The sequence below is a fragment of the Poecilia formosa genome, unplaced genomic scaffold (assembly GCF_000485575.1).
Source record: "Poecilia formosa unplaced genomic scaffold, Poecilia_formosa-5.1.2 Scaffold62, whole genome shotgun sequence".
Classification (NCBI taxonomy): Eukaryota; Metazoa; Chordata; class Actinopteri; order Cyprinodontiformes; family Poeciliidae; genus Poecilia; species Poecilia formosa.
The window spans coordinates 1,526,287-1,547,362 of NW_006800001.1; the positions used below are offsets into that span (position 1 = coordinate 1,526,287).

At 41.7% G+C, this 21,076-nt stretch overlaps 1 protein-coding gene across 3 annotated transcripts in view; it reads right to left on the reverse strand.

The window, feature by feature from the left end:
* Nucleotides 1-1,472: 1,472 nt before the first annotated feature.
* The window catches only part of LOC103139558 (paxillin-like), a 34,223-nt gene continuing 14,619 nt past the window's right edge, over nucleotides 1,473-21,076 (reverse strand). The window contains exons 2-14 of one of the 3 annotated variants that reach the window (XM_016672567.1): nucleotides 15,069-15,229; nucleotides 14,846-14,931; nucleotides 14,500-14,645; nucleotides 14,106-14,295; nucleotides 13,872-14,019; nucleotides 11,659-13,020; nucleotides 9,992-10,261; nucleotides 9,496-9,825; nucleotides 7,544-7,702; nucleotides 6,890-7,063; nucleotides 5,307-5,388; nucleotides 5,069-5,217; nucleotides 2,302-4,096 (exon numbers count right to left, since the gene is read on the reverse strand). In XM_016672567.1, coding sequence (XP_016528053.1) covers nucleotides 3,830-4,096; nucleotides 5,069-5,217; nucleotides 5,307-5,388; nucleotides 6,890-7,063; nucleotides 7,544-7,702; nucleotides 9,496-9,825; nucleotides 9,992-10,261; nucleotides 11,659-13,020; nucleotides 13,872-14,019; nucleotides 14,106-14,295; nucleotides 14,500-14,645; nucleotides 14,846-14,931; nucleotides 15,069-15,229 — 3,524 coding nt within the window. In that variant the 3' untranslated portion in view covers nucleotides 2,302-3,829. Of the gene's footprint in view, nucleotides 4,097-5,068; nucleotides 5,218-5,306; nucleotides 5,389-6,889; nucleotides 7,064-7,543; nucleotides 7,703-9,495; nucleotides 9,826-9,991; nucleotides 10,262-11,658; nucleotides 13,021-13,871; nucleotides 14,020-14,105; nucleotides 14,299-14,499; nucleotides 14,646-14,845; nucleotides 14,932-15,068; nucleotides 15,230-21,076 lie in introns of all 3 variants that reach the window. The other 2 variants (XM_016672566.1, XM_007554241.2) reach the window with 2 other exon arrangements.

A 21,076-nucleotide genomic window follows, 5' to 3' on the forward strand; every position in this document is an offset into this window, starting at 1 on the left:
TCACCTGAACAGCCTTTCAGTTTTTTCTGGAAATGATCATCAACGGATGATGCCGTCAGCAAGTTCTCACCTTGTGTTTCTCCTGAACAAATGGCTGCAAGACCTCCCCAAGCTGACCAAGCTGGCCGTCACCAGAGGCCCACCTGTTAAGACGTACGTCACGTCCATCCCAGCCACCGTGACCAGCCTGGCGCTGTGCAGCTCTGTGTTGTCTTCAGAAGACATGGCCTCCATATCGGCGCAGCTGCCGAATCTCCTCCATCTTCACGTAGACCCCAGGCCTTCACATCTGAGAGTGAACATTGCTCAGATCCCAGTGCTGTTTCCAAAGCTCAGGAGCCTCAAGCTCCGCCACGAGAGTGTGCCTGAGAAAGACTTCCTGCATCTCCACCGGCTTCAGCACCTGGAACACCTGGAGATCCTGGATGGCGCGCAGAGTCCTTTGCATCTTAGTGACGAGCTTCAGGCTCTGACAAAAAACAGACTTCATGTCGGCTCCTCTCCTCGCCACAGTGACCCGATGTTGTGCGAGTGTATTCATCAAGTGTACTGAACCATTTGACCGATCCCACTGCAGTGATGTAGAATATGTGGCCTTCATCTGAGTAGCTTGGTATTGTCAGATTGTTGACATGGTTACCTGTAAAAACTCTTCAGACCAAACTCGTGGTTTCATTCAAAATGTAACTGTTTGTCTTTGTACCAATATATTGCCATGCATACTGGTAAAGAGGAGTTTCCCTGCTTTGCTTTCATCACATCTAGATCCCAGTGACCAATTCTTCACACTTTCGTTTCATTCATGCTCGTTCCCTTTCTGCGCTTTGTTCAAGTAAAATGCTTGCTGTGATGTTCCAGCCTTTGATGCCTTGTCTTAGTGTGAAGTTTCCTAAACTGCAGGACAAACCCTGAGCCAGTTCGAATGGGAATTAAAAAAGGAGCACGAGTTAATGAGGTGGATTTATAATGCAAACCTCATTTCTCTAGGGTTAAGTTGTGGTTTCAGTTGCTTCTTTTGAACTATTAAAATAACATTTGTTTGCTTTAAAGTGTAATAAGCTGCTTTTTTTGTGTGTGAATCTATCATAAATTTTCTGTCTGGACCTATAGACATCTGAGGCTAAATGCTGTTTAGCGCCTTCAGTTTTATTCATATTTAAAGGTCGGATTTGTGACGTACGTTCTGCACCTGACTGTTCAGCTGTGGCAATGAAAATTCAAACATTGTTTATAATGCAAAAAAGGAACAGATACGATGAAGACAGAAATATAAATACTTTTTCCTCTTTTATTTGCAGAGATTCACCAATCAGTAATCAGAACCCACAAAGGCTTGCACCTCACCCACACATATTTATAGCTCGAGGAAATTCAGATAGCCAAGCGCTACATGAATGTTGACTCCATTTACAAAGCAAAGTTCACATAGTTGGATTAAAAGTAAAAAGCATTGTTGTTGGTTTATTTTTTCCCCTTTTATTAATTGTCCAACAGAAGCAGAAAATGTAAGGCAAATTGAAAATGAGATAAACAAACGTGAGCAAACCCAGGACGTTTTCCTCCGGCGGCGGCGCCCACGACCCCCTTCCACTACATCCATCACATCCCAATCAGGAACATGTGAACCCCATAATGACGTGTGCTAAGCAAACAGCAAGCTCCTCCTCGTCTCGCCTGTTACAGTGTATAGTTCAGTTAAAAATGCAACATGACTCCCAGAGTTTAGCTCAAAATTGAAACATAAAGAAAAAAAAAAACAATCACAGAAAAGGCTTGAGAGCTCCACAGTGTCAGAGACGTTATTGCATCGACACATTTGGCACAAGAAAAACACTTTAAGTCAACCTAAGTCTGGAGTTTTTGTACAAACTTTTTGCACACTGTAAAACCGAAGGCAACGGCATCATCTTGCTGAAAATACTTAAATCTAACGGCTGATTTAACTCAAAAAGAGGCTTTGATTGAAATAAAGATAGAAAAGGTCAACATGTACATTTCCCCCTAAAGGCCTGGCCTTCGTTTAGGGTCTTACTCTGATTCCTGACCAGTAAAGACTAGCATCCAGCTTCCATCAGTGACCTTTGAACCGATACCTCAGGATGACGACGATTCACAACAAAGACACGGCAGGCTGCATTTCCTCTGTCATGTGTCCGTCTGTGTTGAAGGAATGAGACCGACTAACGTTACAGTAGGCTACATGCTAACAGAGCCAGCTCTTTGCATACCAGAGTGAGCCTTTACCTGCTCCGAAACACACACACACGCACGCACGCACGCACACACACACACACATTTTTGATCAAAACCAACGAGGTTCAGCATATTCGAGGTGTAGAAATGTAGATGATTGTAACAGCAACTGACAGCTGGTGCTTGTTAATCTCCAGGTAAAAGAAATTGCATGCTTCGGATCAAAACGCTCAACTCTACTGTAAACCTTTAACTAGTTTGTAAAGATGCATTTAGAACTGTGATAAATGCACACAAGCTGAAACTGTAAAATGCTGAAAATATTTTAAAAATATAGTTCTACAATTGAATAACTGCGAATACAGCAAGAAAATGTCAATTTCTAAACAATTTGACTGTTTTTCCTCATAAAATGCACCTGCAGTTTAAAACAGATCTCACCATGTGATTTTTATATATATATATATATATTTTTTTTTGAAGTAGATTAAAAAACACAAGTTTTTATATTGTCATTATCAATAGAAATAGCACAACACACATGATGATGTATTAAATTTAAAACAAGGTATGGCTCAGTACGTTTTTCTGTAAATTATCGAGCTAAAAAAGATGCACCGATTGATTGTCCAAAGGTTGGATGCTTTAGTTCAATGGTCAGCAGGTCAAATTCTGAAAAATTGGATTTTAAATTATATTCATTATAGGCATTAAGCTTCTACCATTTTCTACCATATATGCATAACCATTAAAATATTTTTCAGAGCTCATATTTTGATTTTTTTTTTTATTGATAAAGGATAGGGTTATAGATGGACTGATCAGGATTTTCCAAGATAATTTTAGGTTCCATTTTTAAGTCTAAGCTGTCAATGTTTGATTTAACTATTTTGTTAAATATTTAAAAAAGTCAAAGGGTGTGTTGAAAATGAAAAATACTTGTTTTCTTATGAAATCTGTACAAAAAATAAGAACCAACTGACACGGACATATGAAACACATTTGTAGGATGTGAGATTTGGAGTCAAAGTGGTCAAACAGCTCTGTGTTGGAGAAGAAAGCGGAACGTTTCTGTGTACATATACATATCAAAAAGTGGTTCAGTTATTCCAAATGGCACCTCAGAAATTTCCAAAGTTACAAAAATACATCTTTGATAACCACTCGGTGTCCAAAAGCTGCACGCCAAAACACTCGTAGTACTTTAAAACCGTCTATATCTGCTCCCAGTGGTCCATGCAATCAAGCAGCAGTCTCAGATCTGCAGAAAACCATGTCAACACAGGCCAACCACCAAGTGACGCAAGGTCTTTCCCTGCTGAATGGGGATGGGGGAAATACTTTACAGATCAAACTTAATCATTTACACACAACCAAGGAGAAAGTAACACGTTTCTTTCTCGTTCCTGGCACACTCGGGAACAGGAATTGAAATGAAAATCTCTTTGGGCTCCGTTAAAAGGTCTTTAGTAAAAGCGTAAAAGGTGGCAAATCCAGGGAAGTCCCTTTCAGTGTCATCCCTGATAGAAACATTTCTACCCTCATTGTAATGCGTTTTAGATGCACGTAGGTGTGCATTAATCCCCCTTGTGCATTCGTGCTCTCACGCTCACTGCACACGCAGCCGGCATGCGGTCTAGCTGAAGAGTTTGACGAAGCAGCCGTGGCAGTACGGCTTGTCGTTCTGCTCTTTGAAGGTGCCCTTGTTGAGCTGCTTGAGGCAGAAGGCGCACACAAAGTGCTCCGGGTGAAACTTCTTGCCCATGGCGGTGATGCAGCGGCCGGTGATGGGCTTCTGGCAGCCGGAGCACAGGGAGCCGCGGTGCTCGTGGTAATGGGCCTCGCAGTACGGCTGGCCGTCGTGGTCAAAGAAGCTGCCGTTTATGAACGGCGTGAAGCACTCCTGGGAAACAAAGTGGATAACTGAGTGCGGCGTGGGGGAATTTATTTTGCAAACTCTTCTGAAAGCTCATCATCACTCTAAAATGTTTCTGTTCAAAATGTGCTGTCTTTTTCATCGGGGCCTTTGAATGTCTCAGGGTGCATCACTTAATGCTTTATGTAAATCCTTGAATGGGGAACTGACAAACTCTTATCTGAACTAGAAATCCAATTGAACCACTGATCTCTGCACTCATGGCACAGTGCTTGGCAAAAGCATATTTACTCCTTACGTGTTAGTTTTTCCAAGTTAAAACCACAAAGTTCAATATACTTTTTAAAAATTGTATATATCTATCTGAAGTGGAGAGAAACTGGACTCATGCATTATTTTCTATTAACTCACATTTTGCTGGAGTTAAAGAAAATTCAAAATTTAACTTTATACAAGCTGCATAGCATGCTTGTAAAAAAAAGAAAAAAAAGATGGTATTCCCTGGGTCGGCTGACATCACTTTGATCTATGGAAGCCCAGAGAGTGCCTACTGATGAAAAAAAAAATTCAGATTTTGAAAAAATGTAATCTCTACTGATAATAAATGACACTCCAATTATATCTACTTACATCTTACCTACTTCTGAAGTAAAATTGCTTGACTACATTTTATAGGTGTATCAGATTAAAGGTAGTTGAATACAAATATTTGCCACTCTTCACAATTTTATTTATAAAGAAAAATGCAAAGATCATGCATCATTTTTGTTTGTCCAGTTAAAAATTACTTTATCTTAATCTGTCTCACAGGTTTGTGGTTATAGAATCACAAAATGTAGCAAAGTTCAAGCATTCCTAACAGTCTCACAAAATACTCTAAATCTTGTAAAAAAAACAACAACAACAAAAAAACAAAAACACAATGTCAGATAAAGACAATATTAAAGTCATGACATATAATAATAATCTAATATGTTTGGGTTGCAGCCAGTGGCTCACCCTGCAGACGAAGCACTCTGGGTGCCAGAGTGAGTTGAGGGCAGAGATGTAGTTCTCCAAGATGGCCCTGGTGCAACCGCCACATTTAGGAGCAAACATGTCAAAGTAGTCCTTTCTGCAGAACGCCTTTCCATCCTTTTCATGGAAACCTAAGATGAACCAAAGACACAAAGAGCGAAAATTAAAAGCCCCTAAACAAATTAATAACATAACAACAGCCAGTGGGTGTGTCTCCTACCTTCTGGGCCAAAAAAGGATCCACACTGAGCGCAGAAGAAGTGCTCTGGATGCCAGGTCTTGTCCAGAGCTGTCACTACTTTCTGCAAAATCAGAGAAGCAAACGGTCACCTTCTGTCAAGCTCTAAAAAGTTGAAACAAGAGGAAAATTGAATGTGTGAGCATCCCTGTGTGTCATGACAGGAGCAACCATCACTGAGGCCAAGAGAGGGCAGAAAAAGTTCACAAACTAAAACTGGCTGCATGATCCTCAGTCTTAGCTGCATCTTTTAGCAGCTAATGATCGAATGAGGCACACAATCCACAAAATAGCACAAAAAAAAAGAAAGGAAAAATCTTTAATGCAAAATTTCTGCAGCAGTCACAATTACTAACTGTACACCAGTGTGTTGCCAGGTTTATTAACAGAGACCTAAAAGTGATTTACAGCATCGCCACCAGGCGGAGCAAGAGAGCATAGTGCACAATTTCTGACCAATTTAACTTGAAATCCGTAACAGTAGAGATTTACTCAAGTGGAAAATCTCTGTACTGTTCTGAGCAAGCAAACAATATTTTTAAATGAGGAAGTTAGGCAGTGCATGAGGATCAGTAAGGAAGCACTGGCACTGACTCATGTCGACCCTCCTGCAGGCTAAAGTCCACCGTCCACTGCCTGCTTCCCTGCAAACGCCTCTAGCACTCTGTGTGTGTGTATGCATGTGTGTGTGTATATGCGCATGTGTGTGTGTGTGTGTGTATGTAAGAGCAGTGACTGGAAAAAGCACCCAAAGGGAGTGTGTCACCGTGAAGATAAGACTGAGTGCTGACAAGTGAGACAAGAGGAACATGCAGTGACACAGACATATGAGTTTGTCTGTCTGTGTCACTGCCGGTAAAGTTTGTGGAAAACTCTGGAAAAAGCTGTGCTCTGCTCACAAATTAGTGGAGGATTTTAAATGAATTACTTCTTACCCAATGAAAGTCCTCTGCGGCCACACAAGTGCCTTGGAAAAATGTTCATAGCCGTAAAATCTTTTATATCTTGACACATTAAAACCAGAAAGTTTGACGTATTTTTATATGTAGGCGTACATGTTTTTAAACAACAAAAAGTTAAATCTGAAAAGTGCGGCTTGCATTTGTTTTCACTTCCCCAAAGTAAAAGCAAGTGGGTCTCGCGTTCAATGCGACACCCTAAAATAAATCAAAAGTAGCAACCTTTTAGAGGTGACTTAAGTAATAAAATCCACCTCTGAGTTATTTAATAGTTACATCCTGTCCCTGTTAAGCTTAAGCTATTTTGCAAAAATGTGGGGAAAAAACAAACTAAAGCCCACTCAAACACTGCAATGTTATTGCATTTTAAAGAAATAATTTAGTTCTACAAAACTGATGGAGAATATTTTACATACAAAAGAGAAGTTGAGTGAACTAAATTCAACCAGTACCTCACTAACAGGACAAACAACTTCCATCCATTACTGCTTTTTCCGCTGAGGTCTTAATCCATTAGCTTATGAATAAATAAATATCATTATCTGCCCATCCGCTGCATATGCATGTGCATGAGTGAGTGTACGCTTAGAGAAATGCATTACTAACATCCAGTATGGGTCCATTACAGTAGTGGCATCGCGGCGAGAACAGGTTGTGGTAGTCTTTCTCGCAGTAAGGCAGCCCGTCACGCTCAAAGAAGTTCCTGGAGCCTATCTCTTCCTGGCAGTGGGTACACACAAAGTGCTCCGGGTGCCACGTTCTGCCCATGGCAGTCACCACCTGGCATGGGGGAAGACATGGTGCGTTAAAATGTGATGAGCTCGCTCGGCGAGAGAAAAACCCCGCAGAGCAGCTCAGCAAGAAGCCGTGGGATTACTGCGAGCAGAAGCAGATGTCTATTCAAACGCTAAAAATTCAAAGTAGCAAGTTTTTTTGAGTTTCAGATTAGCCCTTGCAGGTAAAATATATAGTCTACAACCAGAGAAATGACTGATTTAGAAATCAGAATGTAGGTCAAGTGAGAGAGTCCTGAAGAAATGTTTGATCTGGTTTCTAAGTGTCTAGTAAGCCTGTCACAACAACTAGTTTTGCTGGACGATAAATTGTCCCAATAAGTATTGCTGTTTAGAGAATATTTTCAATTAACAACGGCAAAATAATACAGCAACATGTGCTAACTATCTGTAGAAATGACAACACTGGTAAACTGCTCATGGCTGGAAATAGCTTGAATAGCAATCAGGAAGATTCTGTCATTACCTGTCCAGCAATCGGTTTCTTGCAGGCACCGCAGACCCCCTTAGCGTTGGTCTGGACGCCGAGTTTGTTGAGGTCAGACTGCAGATTTCCCAGCATGTTGTCCAACTTGTTGGCTGGTTTTGCAGGAGCACTGGATGACTGGATGCCCTGTGACTGGATCTGATACAAATGGGAAATCGAAATTCATTACACATTTAACAAAAAATAAAAAGGAGAAACAGGAAATGTCTCCTTAATTAGGAAGTGCAGATGAATAGCTTTGAGTTCAGCATCCAATACGGCCGCTGTCCATACATAAAGTAGTTAGTTACTCATTAAAGCCAGAGACGTTACGCGTCCTCCAATTTGGGAATATGTTGATTTGAAAACATATAACTACTGTATTACTAATGGTAGCAAATCCCAAATCCCAAAGGTTTCCAACTTGCAACTAGCATTGCTCAACTCTGTGACATCATCCCCCCCCAAAACTAATCATACTTTATGTTTTACTGTTTCTTTTTTTGTTGTTGTTTTTGTGGTAATGTTAAAAGGTCTTGCAGACGATAGTGAGGGGAGTTGAAAGGATTATTCCAGGCCCCGTCCACACGGAGACGATTTTAGGTGCATCAGAAAAAGTTTCTTGTCGTGTGGGCCGAGCACCCAAAGAGAATCAGTGTCTGAAAAGACCAGAAACAATCATTTCTGAAACCAGGTTACAGAGAGGATACATTTCAGAAGGCCGTTTTTATGTTTCTGTTGTTTTTGAACAATTAACTTGTAGCTTTATCTCCGACTCCCATATTCACCTCATTCTCACAAATACAAACACAGCAGCATTGTGGGTTTTTTATTTTTCCTTTCTGGTCGTTCTCTGACAGTGCTGCAGCGCCGCCGATTCGACTACGTCATTTTCTGTGGTTCTGCATCCTGTCATGTGGATGCACATTTTTTCTTAATAGTCTCTGTATGTAAAGGGCACCAGTCTCCCTACTGTGTAAATTTCATATGATTCAGCTTGTCTCGTGTTTTTATTAGCTTTCAAATCAAACTGGTGAAGACATAGATGACAAACTAGCAAACTGATTTGATGATCATTTTTCCACAGATAAACAGATTGATATCCTTGCTTTTATAGGATTCTAAATGGCAAGATATATTTGGATAAAGCCTAAATTTTCTCTGCAGACTTTTAGGATGACTCTGTATCATCAGCATTGTGTGTGTGTGTATCTGGCTGCTGCAGTGTAAGCACACTCAGACCTTCTCAGATGGAGAGGTTATTGGATCTTTAAGACTCCCACATTCCTCTGGGAAAGAAAATAGCACCTCTGCTCCATGAATGCTATTTTACACAAATGACCTTCTCACCTCTGATGTCATTAAAAAACATCCTGATTCAGGAGCATCAACTCTAAAGTCACTTGTATTAAATTACTATAACAAATATTCACTAAAGACATCAACAAAAGGCAGAGTGGACTAAACGATAGGTCTTTAACATCAATAAGCCTTTATCTAAACTCATGGGACCTGTTGACTTAAGTCCTACTATAAATGTGGTGGTAACTGTGCTGTCATGTGGCAGATTGGGTTTCGGTTGCACTGCGAGCCTACCATTCCCGAGCGCGGCAGGACACTTAGTGCAATGGGAACTTTGGGGAGCTACAGTCTGCTTCACCCTAAGCTCTTAAATTCTCCTCTGGACTCCAAACACACGGCTCTTGGCGCCGTCGGATGTCGGAATTAGAAGAGGGGCTCAGTCTCTCAACTCGAAGAGTCACAATCCCTTGTAACCTGGACCGGGTGGATTTCTGACAAAGCCTGTGACCTCAGGCCCAAAAACAGAGCCTGACGAATGGTGGGGCAGCCATGAGCAAATACATAAATAAGCAAGTAAAACAATGTAAAATGTAAAGAAAATTGAGAGAGAGAGAGAGAGAGAGAGAGAGAGTATGAGAGGTGATCCATGCCTGCAACGGTGGGAAGATGGGGTCGTACTCAGTCTGACAACCCACTGATACAAACACCTTGGGTGGCGGGGGTGGTGTGATGGGCTTGGGTGGGGGACTAGGTGATGGAGGGGGAAGGACGGGGGGAGGTGTGGGCTCCCTGGGTGGCGGAGGAGTCGGCTCCTTGGGGGGTGGAGGGGTGGGCTCTCGAGGAGGAGGAGGCGTAGGAGGTGGAGGGGGTAGCCGTGGGGGTGTCTGCTTGACTGGTGGGGGCTTTTTGGGCGGCGGGGGAGTTTGCGGAGGAGGGAGCACTTTTCTCTGTGGGGCAGGTGATTCGGGGGGGATGATGATCTGGTGGAAAGAAGGAGAAAGGAAGGAAAACAGAGAAAGGACAGGAATGCAGATAGAATGGAAAAGCAATAAACGAACTCAAACTTCTTAAAACTGCCAAAACCAGGAACTTAATGTCCAACTTGATAGAGCACGATCCTGATACAGCTCCTTGGCATCGGTGTACCTTATCCACAGACGGCTGGATCCCTTCCTCCCGCGTTCTCTGTGGGTTGGACATAACGATGACTCCCTCTGTCAGCCAATCATCTGGCTGTTGCTTCCGCCTGCGCTCCACTCGCCCAATCCCCAGCTTGCCCTGCAGCTCCTCAATGAGTCGATCTTGCGAGTTGCTTTTATTAACAATAATTGGTCCCATCTTACGTCTGAGCAATCCCTCCCTGAACATCGGATGCACGTTGGACGTCTCTTTGGTGCGGCGGATTACTGACTTCAGCTGGAGAGCGGATGATAAGGAGGTGTGGGAAGCCGGGTTCATGCCATTTATCGGTAAATCCCATACAAACTGCATCGCAAGCTCGACGGTGCCAGTGCACGACTTCTCACTACAGAGGCAAAACACTCAGCCACTCGCTTCAGGTTATAACTGCCAAAATGCTTTCCATTCAAAAGTTTAATGACTTACGAACCAAAACACCGCAACCTCAATTTTAAAGACATTTGAAAAGCATGCTGGATTGCTAAAGTTAGAGATGCACTGAGAAATCTACTGGCGAAGAGGTGTGCCATAGTTTCAGCAGCTGGTTGGAAAATTAGAAAAGCCTTATCCCTGTCGGTGAATGCACAATTCATAAGAGCCAACACTTCACACAAGCAGCGACACTCTGCTGTGGAAGATTACAATGAAGTCAGAGACAAACACAGAGACTTAAAACAAAATGCATTTTAGGGACGGATGACGGTAGAAAATCTTGCGACTGCGCTTATGTTGGCAAATATTCCAGTGACAATATCAGTTGCAATATGCACCTGTTTTTTTCTTTACTCTCTGCCTGTTTGGAAATCTAGGAGTAAAAAATCTTGGAGTTAAAACAGGTGTTACTGATTGATATAGTTGGTGAGTCACATGATTAATGTTTGAATAAATGATTGATTTTAAAAACTGAAAGATTTCCTTGGTTTAGGTCGCAATTCGTCTGACCACAATGCTGACCAGTTGGGAACCAACTGGTCTGAGACAGATGTTAGCAGTTAGCAATGTTAACAACACTAAATGCCAACATAAACATACTCTGCAATGACTTCAACTTTCCCTCAACAGTTAAACGCTGATCTACAGCAGCTGCTCTCCAATTCACACACCAAGTGGAAAATAAAACTCGAGCAGCGCATCTCCATTTCAAATAATGAGAAATTAAACCACCAAATTTCTACAGATGACATCAAACTAAATATTGAGAAATCTATGAGCATTACCAGGACTCTTCGCATCCACTTTTATCTAGCCATCAGATGGAAAGCAGACTGACGTCTAAGAAAAGCAAGTGCAAACTTGCGTCGACAACCTTCCAGCAAAGCTTTCAACATCATTGTCAAGACTACTCCCTCAAGCCATTCTGTGATTGCTGTATGACACCACATGCATCACACCACAGAGAATGAAAAATCTCTCAACATGTTTGTACCATTTCACAACCCTTTCAAGACCTGAACAAACAGTTCACCCAAAATAAGCTTCTTTTTGTTTGTTTTTTATCCGTATTTGGGGTTAGAAATTCTTATGACACAACCATTGTCAATAGCTTGCTTGTATGAGGAAGAGTTATAGAAATGCCACATGAGCCGTCGAGTTTCATGACAGCAGCTTATTTTGGGAGAGCTGAGATTGCCTACTTGACCGGAAGCCGACAGTCGATCCACAGCGGAGGGCTGCTGTACTGGCAGGTCCAGCGTTGCATCTGGCGTCCCGGGGCAGGAGGAGGGAGTGAAGCACTCATCCATCCAGCTGGACTCAGTCATGGGTGTCAAGGTTCCCTCTCTGCTATACTCAGGGTAAAATCCATCTTCCTCCTCCCAGGATTTGTCTTCATCGCCAGGTACAACACAGACAGGAGGCTGGTTCTCAACCAGTCGATTAGAATCAGGAGTGAGGATTTTATCTAAGGTATCGTCCAGTAAAGGTTCGCGGCATGGCCATGTTAAATCCAAGACATCTCCTGTGTTTTCTGGGGAGTATTGGGTGTTCACTGGTACAGCGGCAAGAGATACTGGAGACGCTCTGGGGCTACTGGTGCCTGAGGTAGTGAATGTTTTTCTCAAGAGCTGAGGACTACCATTAGGAACCCAAGAGTCCATTTTTGGAACCGTTACTGGACTTGAAAGCCTTGGAAGTGTTACTGGGGAGGAATTTCTTGGGATTGCTTCAGCACCAGAGCTCTTGGGTAAAACTAGAGGAGTGGATTTATTAGGAAGAGTCAAAGGACTTGCAGTCTTTGGAACGGGACTAAAAAGAAATGGAATAGTCACAGGACTAGAGCTTCGTCCAACCGTGTCGGGACTCGCACTTCTTGGGACAGATAGTGGGCTAGAGAGAGCAGGGATGGTCAAGGGACTTGGACATTTTGGAACTGGACTTGAAAGCCTAGGAGCGGTTATGGGACTAGACGTCCTTGGAACTGCATCCAGAGGGCTGGATGCAGTTAGACTTTCACTCTTCGTAACTACTTGAGGACTAAGACTTTTAGAGGCAAAGCTTTTAGATTTTATGTCAGCAGGACTGGGATTTTTTGCTTTAGTGAGACTATGGATTTTAGACTGAGTAACTGGACTCTTGGGTACAGTGGCTGGACTGGAGCTCCTGGCAGCAGCATCTTTACACGCAGACGATTTTATAACCGAAGTATGAGCAAGACTGCCAACTTCTGCTTGGGTGGGAGGCTTCAAAGAACTGGAGACACCGAAGCCCTCCAAACATACCTCAGACGTGACACTTCCATCATGATCTTTCTGCTGGATTTGGGAGAACTGAAGGCTCTTAGAAGATGTGATTACAGTTGGACATGTAGGGACAGAGCAACCGTCCTCATCTATGTGAAGTTCCAATGAAAGAGAAGCAGAAGACAGGGAAGTGGAGCCCAGAGGCAGAGGAGCATCCTGAGGAGTTATTGATGGGCCTGCTACGGGTTGGGAATCCAGTGATCCAGTGGCAAGAATAGGGTCACCACACTCCTGATTGACAGACAACTGAGAGCCGGACTGAGTGGGCACAGTGGTGAATAGGAGGTGTTGGACAAACAAAGACAACAAACAGTGATAGAGAAAGAAAAATAAGGGCAAGACAATAGGAAGTGAGTAGAGGAAAAGAACAATAGTGTGTTACAGAAGGTGTTTATGAAACTACAGAATACATAAAAACATAAGTCTGAATTAATGAAATACATTTTAATGCCATTCTAGTTTTCTACACCTGCTTTTACAGATTACCTCAAAAGGTCATATACTTGAAAAGAAAGTGGAGTTGAATTTTTTTTACATGTTGCATCACAAACTACACCTTCCTCTGTAACTCTGGTTATAAATTTAGTGAGTGTCTCAAGTCTTTTCTAACCTCTATTGCCCTGTAAGTTCACTGACTTTGTAGGTTTATGATTGTACCATGCTCTATCCATTCATGGACGCTGCACTGAACAGTGACAGCATGATAAAATAAAAAATAAAATAAAAACAAATAAAAACCCTTCAGCAAGTGGCAATAATACTAAGATTCAACATTTAATATAACTAAATTAAATTTAGGAATGAAAGTTAAGTCTGTACAAGACAAAAATCATACCCTTAGTTGTAACTATGTCCCTGGAAAGCTTAGCCGATGCATGGTTATTTTTTATGCCTGAAAGTCAACTGCTGATAAAGAAAACGGTAAAACAGAAAACTTTCCATGTGCATGTAAGCAGAACAAGAGAAAACACAAAGAAAACCAACCCATTTAATTTGCACAGTTAAAGAGAGCGAACACAAGAACAAGCAGTCAATGCTAAAAATACCTCTCTGTGATCAAGTGTGAAAATCTCAAATAGCCAGTCTGCCCACTTTTGAACCCCACTCACATTGCTTTGGACTTTGAAGTCAGACAGGGAAGCCATGAGTTCATCCAGCTCTCGTGTGGCAGAGGACGCAGACATTCTGGCTTGTTGCTGAGACAGGGTCTCCGCTTGTCCATCATTCGGTTCATCTGAGACGACCAAGGGTGTGGGACTAAAACAGGAAGACACAAAAATGAACCGTGTGACTCGTATTGTTTTTAATGTGGCGACTTATTGCCCACAAGTCTTTACTCTTACATGGGCGTGGGCACAGAGCTTTCCAGCTCATCCAGAAGGCTCTCCACACTCGGTCGTGCATCCTGGATTCGTCGCGCTGCTACGACATGCTTCGGCTTTTCCAGGGTGGGTGGAGGGATTTTACCGGGAGCAGAGAGCCCGTTCTCCTGGATGTGGCGGATGGTGCTGCTTGCAGGCAGCGGTGGAGCTACTTCTTAAAACAACAAAAAAAAAAGATTCATTTCAATCTTCTGTGCACATACAAAGTTAATTTGACTGTAAACTCATACACAACAGCAGAACGAGCAAAGGACAGCACAGGAAGCAGAATCGACAACCACAAAAACAGAAGTGTTAAATATAAATGGTGACATGTCTGTCTTTTCAGAGAATTATGAGAAATTGAAGGAAGCACCTTCTGTGGGGAAGGCAGGGGTGCTCTGCTGGACAGCGTTGAGCTCCAACAGCAGGCGGTCCAGTTCAGACAGGTTGCTGCCCAGTGACGAGTTCATGGCAGCCGGTGATGATGACGACTCGCTGGTCTTCTGCTTATTGGGAAAACTGGACAACAAAAATAAAACAAGTGTTTAGAACCTGCACTTCTTTTAAACATCCATATTTTCTTGGGTTTTCTAACATAGCACAATGCCAAATGTTAAAATAAGCTCTTGCATGACTGAGGGAATATCTAATTGTTACATAAAGTCTCTACCATCTAAGGTTTTAAAAAGGTAATTAAACCCATCACGCATCATCCTAACCTGTAAACGTGGTCCTCCTCTCCACCGGGTTTGTTTGGACTGCTGCTTTCTCTAGACCACTGACTTTTCTGAGCTGAGCTGAACGACTGAAAAATAAGAATAGAAAGCAATCATCCACCAATGAACTGGCGAACTTAACAGTCGGTTCCTCAGAGAAGTCATGCAATTTTGTTGCAACAGCTTTGGACGAACACAATGACACGTAGAGCGTGTGTTCATTTACCTCCGAATCATCTACTCCATTCACACTTCTCACCGGCGGAGAGCAGATGTCTTTCTGGTCCTGACCCCCAACAGGCAGGGAGTAGGTGGCTTCGTCAGGCAGGAAGAGTGAGCATTTGGAAATGTGGGATGTTGTGGACTCGAGGTCCGCCAACAAAGCATCTAAGAAAGAAAACAATCAGGACACACTTAATTTTGATACTGATCTTAAGTCTAACTGTAGTATTTTTTAAATTAAATTATACTCTCCTAGTTAGAATCAAAATAGGAAACTAAAAGACCAGACTGATGATTTTCAGCCTGATTGGCCCTGATCAGAGCCTTAAGCAATTGGAAACATTACATATTCAATCATTCTGCAAATGTATTATATGTTAGCATCTCCAGCTAGCACTGACCTTTAAGCAGAATGCAGGAAAGCTAAACTGAGAGCAGCATAACTGATCTGTTTTGTCCATTTGAGGTTTCAACCCAAGTCTGGCATGCAACATGAAATGTTGGCAGCCTTTTAAAAAACTTAGAACTATGGTAAAGATCCAGATCCAATAAAGAACAGCAGAACAGAGGCTGCTGCTAACTGTGCTAATGCTAACTGTGCAAATTGCTAATATAAAATGCTAAAAAGAGTTTAAAGTGGCAGTATTATGTACGTTCAGTCACATTTTTATTAACATCATCAAGTAAAAATAAATTATCAAAGCATTTATCAAAAATGTTTTTGCATTTATTAAAAACCAAAAAAAATTGACACTTTGAAAATGGGCCTCTGTCTATTTAAGAACCTCCTACTCCGACACTCTGCCATCAGCACATTATCACAACCATGCTTCTACACGCCGTTTACAAGCATTTTGGTTGGTATGATCAGCTCAACAGACTTGCAGTTCCACCAGGTGTTTGGTAATTGCTGCTGCTGCTAGTCTGGTGGAGCAGTGTGGCTGGAGGTGTGTCCTGTGGGGTGGAAACTTAGCTGGAGACTGCAGCTCTATGGAGGAGCTTTGGGCAAGTGTGAACCCTGAAAGGCTGCCATGGGAGATTCAAAGATTTCCTAAGCATGCATGAATAAGTCAAAGCAACACTCTGTGTATGCATTATGAGACAAAAACGTCGTAACATTATATAAAAAAGTCAATTTTAAAATATAATCACTATTTGATTTGAAATAAAAACATACTTAAAACAGTAAAATCCTGTTTTACAGTGAACAATTAATAACAGCTCATGTCTGAAAGGTTAGAAAATAATATTTTCTATTGCTGTTCTTATATTTTAACATTCTGTGGCTCCTGCAGAGAAACTGGACTGGGCTAACATCAGTCACTGCAGGTTAAAACTTCACCAAAATGGAAATTGTCAACAAAAGAAACCTTCTGGATAAGCACCAAAACTGTTGCTTGTTGCCTTTCCCAGCTTCCCTGAAGGTTGAGAAAACATTATTGCAAGCAAGACCATATAGAGTCATTATTAAAAAGATCTACAACTTCCTCTTTTTACTAAACGGAAATAAAATTATGCAATCCAGCCTCCTATATCTGAGTACTCCACCATGGACTCGTTGTGAGTAATGTTCAACTCATCCTGCATTCTGCTCGCAAACCATCGGCAAGTAATTATTGCTTCTTTCGCAATCTGTCAAAAGCCCATGTGAGCTGACATCAGGCGATCTGAGGTTGTAAAAGTTGAATCACGCAGGCTGTGACAGCCACTCCTTTGGTTACTTAATGACCCTTCCATGCCAACAGTGTTTCAAATCCAAGAGCACTAGTTCAAATGTGTGATCATGCGAAAGTTTCCTCATCTACAAGCTGATTGTCACCAACACTATGTAATATTTCAAGGGGAACACAAGCTAAAATAGTAGGTGAGAGAACATAGCCTTTAGCAATATAGAGGAAGTATTTCTAAAAGCTTGTAGTACAAACTAAAAATATTTAATCTATCTATAACTGACAGCTTTTCCTTTTGATTATTGACTTAAAGTCTAACTAAAACTAGCTGATAACACACTATAAAATGTATATAATATTCTACATGATGCGAGTCGCCAAGGTGTGTTGAGCATCAAACACCACTCTGAAGCCCTAAACACTGAGAAGAAAATTAGAAACTCAGCATTTCAAGACAACGCAGAGGTGAGACGTACTTTAGAAAAAGACACTCTGTATTCCTAAGAGGTAGGGAGGAGATGGCAACAGAGAAAGCAGCAGCTAAACCCAGTTTACAGTATGCCAGGCAGGAACTACCTCTCCCAACTATCAGATTCAAGGGAACCCAAAAGTGTGGGAGCAGAGGAGAGGGTCACAGCGGAGAAGGGAGGGAGGGGTTAAAATTAAACTCACAGGAGTTAAAGGTTTATCCCTCTGCTGGAACCAGCTCTAACGAAGGAGATACTACTTACACGAACAAGAAAGCACCAACAGCAGTCTTCAGTCAGCCAAGGAATCCAAAATAAGGTGAAACAGAGAAAGTCGAGCTCTTATCAACACAGGCATGCCCAACTAAGGGAGTGGTATCACTACGGTGTATAAGAGGTGCAATCAGCTCCTCCTTCACTCTGTTAGCGCAGGCTCCGACTAGGTTTTTAGTGCTCCACGTGCCCAGCCTGTATTTAACCTCCAAATAACACCATAGTATCATGAGGTTGTCACCTTTGCCAAGTTTGTAAGCCTGAAAATGGCGGTCAGGTATGCCTGTCATCGGTGTCGTAGTAGGGCAGACAGAACGGAGACAGAGCAGAAGCCGAGCCACATTCATTTGGACCACCTTAGCTTTGGCGTATTTATCGTGGCTAACATGCCAGCTGACTGGGTGTCACAGCGGAGAGTCCTTTCTGGACTCAGAGGCCAGGGTGCATTCCTCTCAGTTTCATTATGGACAAAGCACATCACTCCGTTTACTCTAGGCAAAGTCCGGTAACTTGTATCAAACTCTACTGAGATTTCAAAAGGTTACAGCTTCAAAGCCGCTAAGATGGCCAAGACATGATGAGACGTGTCTCAGTTTATTCAGGCTGTGAGAAAGCGAGAGAGAGCCAAACATTTGACATGAAGGCTTTTTGGTTTTAACCTTTTGAGCTTTTAAACTCGTCAAAATCGGTATCAAGGAATCTTAAGGTTTCAGAAATTGTCACATTTACTGTTCTTAAGAATGACCAGAGAAAGCATTTTCTCTGAGTTTTGCACCAACATACTGGTTGATCTGTGGCCAATCAGCCAGAAGAAAGGATACAACAGTATATTTCAGCGTTTCTTCAAGTTTTACATTTCTAAAATCGATACTCTTATCAGTTACAGTCAGTTTATATCACAGTAAGGGTTAAATCATATCTTGTTGAGTTTGTATCATTTGTGGTTCCCCATAAAAGATGAAACAGTAGAGGGTTCTGATTTAACAATGTGATAAAAGTCATTATGGATGCAAGTCATAATGCTCTGAAATTAAAAGAGCTGCCCCCAAATGATGGAATAAAAGAAATTTGTCTGGGATGTTGTGAATTCAGCGAAAATAATTCAAGTCTTGACAACTTCATGAACAAATAAATGTTCCTGTTTGGTTTTTGTTGTCATTAACGACCACAAGTGCTTCAAATCTATCAACAAATCTAGAAGCAAAAAGCCCAGTAAAATGACCTTTAATAATTTTTTTTTCTAAAATTCTGATTCAGTTTTAGAAAGTGGAATGATAAATAAAAGATGAAAGCACTGAAGAAGGGCTGACATTTATAAAAACTCAGTAGGAACGTTTCTTTTCACTTGCTTATAAGACCTTCAGCCCTTTAGAAATAAATCTGGTGACAAAAAAAACAACAAAATAAAAACAGTAGTAAATCATATTCTGCGTTTTAGCTTAAAACTATAGTCTAAATACAATAACACAGTGAAACAGAGATATTTTTACCCAATGCTGTCAAGTATGCTGATCTCATACCACCTGATGCCTAATTTACGCCGCTGCTAATGGCCCTCAGAGGGTCTTAATCCTCTGTTAAGTGGTGAAACAGAAACATCCATAAAGCAAAGAGAATGAGGACAGTGTTGAGCCTAAATAAAAGTAAAACCTACCACTCGAAAAAGCGTCAAAGCGGTACCCAGGCGGGTGGACAGAGATAACAATATGCTGAACTTCTGCTGCACCAGAAGAGGAACAGGACAGTCTTCCTGTGTCTAAACCTTTGAGGTTTCCTACACAACTTTTCACACATCGTAGCTCACATTTTAGAAATAGCAAACACCCAAAACACACGAGAGAAGTATCAATACTAAAATAACTTGACAATTTCCCAAATTTAATGTATATTAATTTCACTATGTTCGATTTGGTCCCATTACTTTGCTCAAACCTCTTGAATAGACGGTGAGGATGCATTTCAGGGGCTAGCTACAGCCCACTTCTGATGTCAGAGTAAAGTTTTACTGCAGCTGCAGCCAAGACCTCTGTCAACAGATGTGAGCCCAGATGGTTTACACAAGAGATGGTAATCGACTTAGCTGTGCAGCTGAACTGGATTTCACCCTGGTTACAGGGATTCTGCTGCTCTAATAAAATGAAATAAAGCTACACGTAAATATGAGGCTCGAGGCTACACGAAACACACAGTTTGGGAGTGGTTCCTGTGAGGGTGGTCATCTTAACATCAGAGAGCTCTTGCATCAAAATGACGCAGCTTAAATTAAACAAGTAGCTCATTAAGCTGAAAAAAGTTGGATTTTGTACTATTTAAAATGACTTTGTCCATAGGTTGTGTAAAAGTCTAGCTTGGGGCTGCTTTTGTTTTGAATACAGAGCGAGCTCTACAAGCTGCAACCCATCCACAAACTAGACATGAGCAAAGAGGTGTGTCAGCTTCCTCTGCCAAGTAAACATACCATGACACACACACACACACACACACACTGCAGAGCAAAGCACAAGCTTGGTCCCTAGTGACCAAAACTGGAACTGCAATAATATGAACCAAGCCAAGTATTAAAATGCGCCACTTCGGCTGGTGTCTTTTACAAATATGACCAAAAAATAAATAAACTTTTGCCATTCGAGAACATCATTAGGTTTTGTTGTCCAGCTAACCTTCAGAAATTAAATCAGTATGTCAGGATTTAAAATACGTTATAGAGGGGCGGTAAGGCTGTTCCTTACAATGCGATGTAAAACACGTCATATACAGCAGCCTCCTCTGCAATCACCAGCTGGACTGCACTCATAATGTTTTACATGTTTGAACGTATAGAAAGAGTGATCTTTGATCATTCCTGCATCCTCTGTTCTCTTCAGCTTTCAAGGTTGATTTTGTGCCTAGAGAAGAATCCCTTTGTTGAGTAGTTCATGTGTTTTGGATCAATATCCTGCTGATTGACCCAATGAGAACCGATTTGCAGTTTTCTGGGTGGCGTTCCCCTGAGTTTTACCTTCAACTTCTTCAGATTTCAGTGCTTAATGTTGACACATGAAGGCTCCAAAGATCTTTTTAACAGAAACAGATCCACAGCGTCACAGATCTGTCGCAATGCCTCACATTGGGCATGAAAGCCGCTTTAAAATACGAATCCCTTGTTTCGGGCCGGACCCAGATGGGCCGCTTGTTGACAAACAGCGTTATCTCACAAGATTTCAGGTAAATTCTCGGTAAGCTTTATGTGTTTACACTTGTGATGTTTGGGCAGAAAATGTTTTTCTGGCATTCCTCCCAAACAACCAATTGGTCAGTAGATAGCATCGAAATATCTTTGCTGTATTTCAGTGAAATTCAGGCATGTTTTTCCTCTGACTTGAGTGATGGCAATAAAAACATGTTTTAAACTGCCTGAGTGGTGGGCAAGCAAAGACAAAACCAGATAAATAAATTATTCAGCTAGTAGTCAAGCTGATAATCTTTACATGTTCCAGTAAAGACTCAATTATGATTATGTCACGTATTTATATATTAACACGTACTCCTCGTTTTGTATTATTAAGGTATTTATTTCGTACAAACTTTGAAAATCCTCTGTGCTATTGCCATTTAAATACGAT